At 32.0% G+C, this 8219-nt stretch overlaps 1 protein-coding gene across 2 annotated transcripts; it reads right to left on the reverse strand.

Annotated features, from left to right (window-relative positions):
• Positions 1–994: 994 nt before the first annotated feature.
• Positions 995–6482, reverse strand: DPCoAC (dephosphocoenzyme A carrier). 2 transcript variants are annotated; one of them, XM_017625488.1, is made up of 8 exons: positions 6255–6482; positions 6040–6154; positions 5648–5836; positions 4525–4644; positions 2939–3084; positions 2635–2821; positions 2455–2557; positions 995–2382 (listed from the first exon to the last, which is right to left on the reverse strand). In XM_017625488.1, the coding sequence occupies exons 1-8, from the start codon at positions 6448–6450 to the stop codon at positions 2332–2334; spliced, it is 1107 nt and encodes a 368-aa protein (XP_017480977.1). In that variant the 5' UTR covers positions 6451–6482; the 3' UTR covers positions 995–2331. The 2 variants fall into 2 exon arrangements, with proteins under 2 accessions (XP_017480977.1, XP_017480976.1); XM_017625487.1 differs by lacking the exon at positions 995–2382 and having other exon boundaries at positions 2392–2557.
• Between the last annotated feature and the right edge of the window lie 1737 nt (positions 6483–8219).

Genomic DNA, 8219 nt, shown 5'->3' on the forward strand with positions numbered 1-8219 from the left:
TGAGAAGTGTGCGTGGTCCGAGTCGTTCATTTTCAATACCAACCTACCTTGGATAAAGGGCAACGTATATACCAAATTTCGTTGAGATATCTCTATTTTTGCTCGAGTTATAGTATATACGGGTAGACGAGCATAGGGCCGAATATGTATAATACTAAGCTCGTTCTCAAACGTTATGCGTACATGTACATACACTGGTGCAAAAATAAATAAATTTCGCCAATTTTTCTTTGTTTATTTTATATTTGTTATTTTTTTATAAAAGTGTAGCTAATTATCTAACAAAAACCATATAAATTCACAATTCTAACCTTGAGTATGCAGTTTTATAGCGCACTATATTTTCGTAGAATAAAGTATAAGTTTTAGGTTGCTAAAAAATCGCGTTAATTTTAGGCAATTTTTTGATGCATTTTCTCTCATACAAAGTAGGTTCGACAATTAAAAAAAATTTTAAAAAGTATGTTCGACATTTTTTTTGTATGGAAAAAAGTGCGTAATAGATTCAGTAAAAAATTATTAAAAATGAACGCGATTTTTCAGGAACTTCAAACTTGCACTTCATTACACTAAAATTTAATGAGCAAAAATTAAAATTGAGATGCAATTTTACAGAATTTTTATAATTCTGGCACAAAGTTTGAAATATGAATTTATATGGTTTTTTTTAGATAACTTTTATAAAAAATTATAAATATTTAATAATCAAAAGAAAAAGGGGCAACATTTGTTAGAATGTCATGTCCCTATTAATTTTTCCACTACTGTATGTATGATGGATGAACACATTGGAGTACCAGTAACAATAAAGTTTTACTGATAATGAAATTAAATTTTCATTACCAGTAAAATTTTTAGTAATCACACTGAAAAAAAATTTCCTGTATTGCAAATGAAATTAAATTTTCCGTAAAAATTTACTGATTACTGCTATGACCAATGCACTATACTTACAATATAGAGTTATGAAGGTTATAAATAAAAAATCAATGCGCTCATTTTAGCTTGCCATTTATTTATCGCATATTAGACAATGAAAAACTCATCAAAAGACTTATGAAACTTTAACAATAGCGTTACCATTCGTTTATGTACATATGCAGACATATCGTACACGTTCTCCAAAAGTGTATCAACTCGAAAAACCCAGTTTAACAGAAAACTCAAAAACCCTTTTTCTGAGCAAAAAATTTCAATAGTATTACTTCAGTTTTTGCTGAAAGTAAATACATATATATATGTGTTGAAATTTTCATTTCATAATATCAATAATTACCAATTTCGAATCAATATACTTTTAAAAAACGTGTGCGATATTTCTTATGCAACCTAACTGCATAAAGTTGTAGGTTTGAAATTAAGCATTTTAGTTATATATGTTTGTAAATACATATATGCATTAATATCGTTCATCATACATCTTTATCAATACAAAACATTACAAAGTACTATACAATTTCTGCTGTTAAACGCATTCGCTTATTTACATACTACATACCTAATACATATTTTAATGGATTATGATACATAGTATATGCTGTTAAAAAAAAATCAGTTTAGATTTATTGTCGCATTGTGCTTACTACAGTTACATATGTATGTACGAGGATTGCTATTTGAGTGTTTAGATACGTCAAAACTAATGTGAATGTGCCAAATCTGAAACTGTCATCGTAAAGATAGACATTTATAATGGTACACATATACAGATACTTGTAAGCATTCATTTCAAAACATGTGATTTGAACGCATCGATCGCTTCTAAAGTCATGGAAAAACAGTGACCTCGTAAGCTCTTTTCAATCTGATAACAACACAAATAGCTCTCGTATGACAAAACGCTCTCAGTACCTTAACCATTAAAAATGCCCAACTTTGCAATGACAATGCCAGATTTGACATATTCACATAGTGTTGACGTTTCTAAACACTTTTTAAGTGGCGACCCTCGCATATGTAAATTAAATTAATCGCATTTCGTTATATATAAATTTAAATATTAGCACATATAAAAAGGAACAAAACTCGGCTCTCGACAAATTCGAATCTAAACGGGTAATATTTTAGTATATGACAGATTGCTCTGAAAATACTCGAACGTACTCGCATGTACCTACATACATATATTTGTATATCTAGAATTGATAATTGAACCATTTACGTTGACGCGGTTTATGAAAACAGCAATAATGTATAAAAATACTCATTTATAAATTATAAGTTCTTCGCTATACGGTTCTGTGCCGTTTGCCATTTATCAAGTAAAAAAAAAAAATTATGTAGATATATAACAAAATATAAATTAAGATACAAAATTAACAGCTTCATGATCTAAGCATCGTATCGGCCACGTTTCAAATGGAATAATTCCCTAAGAAATTCCTTNATTAACAGCTTCATGCTCTAGGCATCGTATCGGCCACGTTTCAAATGGAATAATTCCCTAAGAAATTCCTTAATTAAATCGTAGGCAGAGAAGCTGATGCCAACCGCAATTGGGCCTTTAATCCAGTTCATGCTAAGGCCTTTGTAAAAGCCATTCTTGATACCTTCCTCCCTAAAGAGCGTTAAAGTGTTATAACAGATTAATTATAGACATTTTAAATTATTTATAGATTTGTTACGATGACTTACTTGTAAATCTTCTTCAGTGTTGAGTATATGGTGCGATATTGATTATTAGCGCCTTTATTGACACCCATTGTTTGCATTCGCCGACGCACTATGTCCAACGGATAGCTAGAAGTCTGACCCGCTGCACCAGCAACAGCACCAAATGCCAGTGAGACTAGAGTATTCGGTTTAGCGTTTCCTGTCACCTCTGTTGTAGACATGCAGCATTATAATTGAAATAATAGTTGTTAAAGATTTATAAATATTACACATTTTCTGTCTTCTAATTATTTTATTGGATAAATTAACTTTCATTAAAACTTACCATAATATTCACGCTTAAGTGTGCCGTAGGTGAAGAAGGATACTCCTGCATATGGTATCACACCCAGTACGGTTGCAAAATAACCTCGGTAAAGAGTGCGTGGCCCTTCTTCCACCCAAATTTTGACAAAAACTTGACGAAGTGTTCTGCAAAATAAAGTTATCTAATTACCAAACAAAACTCTTTACGCCTCACTTTGTGGAACAAAGCGTGTTTCAAGTAAAAAATATCCTGAACTACTTGCCGCTCATTTACTTCAATAGTGTCATAACTCAAAAAAGTAATAGGCTACATAGATGATGCGTCTGACTCGAGTACGGCTTTGAATTTACATACATATACTCACATAGTGAAAATGAATAGATTTTTTGTTCTAGTGAGATACTGCTAATCAATACAGCTATGAAATTTTTACACAACATAGAAGAAGAGGTGACGGTAATTTCTACATACTTAACTCAATACTTGTATTTTTCGGAAAATGACACTATTAAAGTAAATGTGTTCTAACATTTTTTTTTTTTAATAAGTAAATCGACCATTTTTGATTTGGATGAATTTTGAAAAGATTCGAAAAATATAAAAATTTACAGAACTTTGAAATTTTACTATACAGTACTCTCACCGATCTTAAAAGATCTTGAAATTTTCAACAAGTTTTTTACAAACTATAAAATAAAAATCAATTTCAATTAAATAAAAATTGATAAGCTTATTTCGGGGGAAAAAATGTTTTTAGGTCAAAAATTCATACGTTAAAAATATTAATATTAAAACGAGGGCAGAACCATTTCTCAAACTACAATAGTTTTTTGAAATATTCAAAAAATAAACTTTCAAAATCTCTGAAATTGTGAAATTTAGAATATTGCATAATTTCAAGAAGAAATTTTAATATTTTACCTTTGTAGAACTTCGTTATATGATAAAAGAAAAGTTCTGAACAAAATTCATCCAAATCAAAAATTGTCGATTTGACATGGATTGAGCTTAGTTTACATACAAATATTAAGATAACAAATAAAAAAGTCTAAGTTCGGGCGAAGCCGAACATTAAATATCCGGCGCACGTATTAAATATAGTTTTTCAATCGTCCAAAAACTACCGTTACATTGTAAGCAGGGCGTGGTTTTATCCGTATTTCAAACATCTTCGATAAATGAGATTAATTTTTATAGTTATTAGTGGGCGGTATCACGCCCATTTTCCAAAATTCCTTTATATTATTATAAGGATACTTCTTTTCAAGGGATTGTGTGCGTATCAATTTTGAGTAAATTAACGTCCTAAATTTCGAAATATCGAAGTTTCAGCATTTCTAAAATTTACCGTTATATGAAAAGTGGGTGTAATTTAAGTCCGATTTCTAAAATTTTCACGGTTTTACCTTTTATGCGACAAGTACAACAATTATAGCTATTTTGGTACAAATTGATAAAACGGTTGCCGAGACACACATATGTGGTAATAAGTGTTATGTGAACAAAGTGCATAAGTGCGCTCGGGTATTCAAAATAGCTTGGAACCACAAATGGAACCAAGGAGAGTTGTGCGCTTGTACTTAAGTAATTTTCAAAGAACATACTTATAGCCAGTGTATTTGTCTGTGACAGCCATGCGGGCGCGTGCCAAATCGAGTGGGTATGTCAACGACTGAGAAGTTATGCCAGCCAAGGATCCAGCTATAAAACGTCTGCCTTTAGTGCTGTGAGAAAAAAAAAATATATCTATGTAAGTGTGGAAGTAAAATTATTATTTTAAGTTATCTAAACGAGCATTCCAAGAAAAAAGCCAAACTAGTTACTTTTCCGGATGAATTTTTCAACAGAAATGTAAACGGATTTTCCTTTCAGCGGAAATCCCTTTTTAAATATGTATATAAATTGACATAGAAATCGATCTTCCAATTAAACAAAAATTAAATAGCCGTTATCAATCATTTTCATCTCCGGACATCAACAAATCATAGACCCGGAGTAACTTCACGAATTATCAGTGAATGGGCGTAAAGTGACATGCAAAAATTATACATAATTAAGCGAACATCTAAATTTATAAAACGTGTACGTGTATTTATAACGTGTACGACTAGTTCCGTATCAACGATGGAATGCTCCTAAAGATCTTTCAAACGATTCAAAAAATTATTATTGCAATACTTTTGGAGTATACATAATAAATACGTAAGTATTAGGGCTGTGCGATTAATTGATTACTCAAAATTTTAATTAATCATAAAGTAAATAACTTAATTTTTCGATTAATTTGAAATTATGATTACTCAAAAGTTCAGTTACTCGAGTAATCAAGATTTTTGATTAACCAGAAACAAAACTATTTGAGTAATTTGCTTTATGATTAATCAACTTTTCGAGTAAAATGAGTAATCAACATTTGAACTCTTTACATATGTAAAAAGTAGTTAAAGTTCCTTGATACTTTGAAAACAACGTTTCTGTTTTCAAAAATTAAAACGAAAGATTTTTTCATATACAGAATGTAAAAAAGAAAATAAGCATTTTCCAAAGTAAACTCTTTTAACGAGCAAAATTATTTTTTTGAGTATTCATATTTCAAGTAACTCGATTAATCATCGTTTTGAGTAATCAAAATCTTGATTACTCGAGTAATTGATTAACCGAATAAATCGAATAATCGCACAGCCCTAGTAAGTATACATATAAATACTGTCAATCCCTATAACTTACTCGCTGCCGTCCTTATCCACTTGTAGTATTTTCCGCCATTGTTCGTGTGCCGTAAACTGTATGGCTGCATAAGGCACAATGCGCGCCATTGTAGCCGAATTGCCGCGCCATAACGCCAAGATACCCTCTTTTTCGTAGGTATTTCTCAAAAAGTTTACCGCAGCCTTGAATGAGTAGGGAACATTTTTACTGTGAAAAATTTAATTAAATCAAGGATTAATTTTATGTTTCCATACTAGATGGTCTGTTACAGTACTCCAGAATTTATGTAGTTAGAAATTGGTCAAATTTAATCCGAAGGATAGTATTGAATATACTGACTATTTACAACTATGTAAATCCTGGCGTAAGGAAACACGCTAATTCTTTGTTTTAATATTTTCACAGCTTACCTAATTTGAAAGTTGATTTTCGTGCGATCCAGCGGTGCAATAGTGGTTTTCGCTAAAGCTCCAGCGGCTGAACCGGAAACTAAACTAATGAAAACTTCATCGAAAATTGTGTTGGCTGTGAAAAAAGAGTGGGTGGTGAGGTGCCGTACTGAATAGTAAGATTTCTATTCTACTATATACATGTATGTATGTATGTATGTGCATATGTTACTCACCATTATTATTCGCCGTTGCGCTGGTTACCGTTAATTGTTTGGTATTCGCTTCTGTTTGGCTTTGTACTGCAGCCTCTGTGGTACTGACGTTTAATCCAGTTGCATTGCCGCCAACTGCAGCACCCGAAGATAATTGACTACCTGACGACGACTTAAGGGACATCGCAATGCTGGGCTGCTCGAGAAGACGGCTCATTGCAAACTGAAAGCAATTAAAGGAAGTTGTATGTACATATGTGAAATTAAGGATCTTAAGAGTTGACACATTTTCATAACAGATAAAAATAGATATTAAATTAGTTGTGTTCATAAGTTAATTAACGGCGAAAAATGATTGCCATTTGTAGAGCTTCATTTGCATACGAGCGTGCCGAAGAGGATGCTCTGCGAGAATTAATGCAATATACTAGTACATATGGGCGATTCCAGCGAAAAGTCTACCTCAACAAAAAAAAACAATAACAGTCATATATCTAACTTTTTTATAGGTCGGTTTGGATGATTTTATAATATATGTTGGTATGTAAGTACTATGTACGTATGCTTGTATTTAGATCTGTATATAGTATGTATGTACATACACACAGTGGCGAGCAGAAATGAGTATACGGTGATTTTTGTTAAATATCTGCAAGGGTTTTACAGTTAAAATTTTTTTGTTATTTTTTCATAAAAAATATGATTTATGCTTTAACCAAAACCATATAAATAGAACTTTCAAACTTTATACAGAGCTTAGAAAAATTTAATAAATTTTCAATTTTTAATTTGATTTTGTAGAATATTTTTTGAGTACGCAGTTTGATAGCCCATTAAATTGTAGTATAATAAAGTGCAACTTTTAAGCGGCGTTGATTTTTAATATTTTTTTCGCTGACGGTTTTTCCGGGTTTTTTCTTCAACACGTGCAATTTATAACATTTTGGCGTTGATTTTTTTTTTTGTTAATTTTCTTTGCAAACGGTCTCGCACATTTTCTTCCATAATTGCATAACCAAGTTCTAAAAAAATAAGATTAAAAGGTACAAATTCTGGATGAAAATTTGTTACATTTTTCTAAACTCTGGGTAAGGTTTTAAAGTTTAATTTATATGGTTTCGGTTAAAGCATTAACCTTTTTCTGATGAAAAAATAACTAAAAAATTTTTACTTTAAAAAGCTTGCAATTATTTAACAAAAATCACCGTGCACTCATTTCTGCTCCCCACTGTCTGTATGTATTTACATATGCAGGAAATTTTTAGAGAAATTTATGCAAATTTTGTTAGATTTGAAAATTAATACTAAAACCAAATTGAATGCCAACCGTTATGATAAATCCACTGCATATATTGCATATCAGCTGAAGCACAAAAAGTTAGCGTAAATAAACTGATCTATGTAGGTATATTCAGTTCTTTGCTTTCCACATTTGCTAAATAACATTTTAGCAGCTATTTTTAGGTTTTGTCAGAATATATTTATCTAAAATTGCGTCGTGCTCACACATACATATGTACATATCGTCACTAGATAGGAATAAAAGCGCACAATAAAAACTTCAGCGAAGAAAGTCTCTTAACATAGTTGACGGCGAAAAAAGACGCGTAAACTTATTTTCGCGGTCAACTATGTTTGCGGGTGTAATAGTATGTGCATTCCGTAAATAGTTTTTGGGGAATAATGCTGAAGTGACAGTCCTTGGCCAAGCATATATCTATGATTACGCGTCTTTCTTCCCCGTCAAATTGGTTACGCGTCTTTTTTCGCCGAAGTTTTTCTTACAACTTACCATGACTCGCAGGCTGTGAATGCCGCGATCGTAGCCCAATTGCAGGCACAGAGCTTCGACTGCCACGAAATACCCGCGTTTCTCTGATTTGATACCGTGTCCAGACTCGACACCCAAAATATCCCCAACGAGTGTCCGGCAAGTGGAGACTCCACCCATCACACCAACCATCTCTTCACATGTCAGCCTATCCT

Source organism: Rhagoletis zephyria, unplaced genomic scaffold (genome assembly GCF_001687245.7).
Source record: "Rhagoletis zephyria isolate East Lansing unplaced genomic scaffold, Rhagoletis_zephyria_1.1 Rzeph_scaffold_04064, whole genome shotgun sequence".
Lineage (NCBI taxonomy): Eukaryota > Metazoa > Arthropoda > Insecta > Diptera > Tephritidae > Rhagoletis > Rhagoletis zephyria.

Bases quoted from the DNA above. Each gene is read 5' to 3' on its own strand.
- DPCoAC (XM_017625488.1), bottom strand. From the start codon at position 6,450: ATGAGCCGTCTTCTCGAGCAGCCCAGCATTGCGATGTCCCTTAAGTCG. The intron at 6,155-6,254 runs GTGAGTAACATA...CTTTTTTCACAG, and splicing joins CGCAACGGCGAATAATAATG to CCAACACAATTTTCGATGAA. The intron at 2,822-2,938 runs GTAAGTTTTAAT...TGTCTACAACAG, and splicing joins ACTTAAGCGTGAATATTATG to AGGTGACAGGAAACGCTAAA.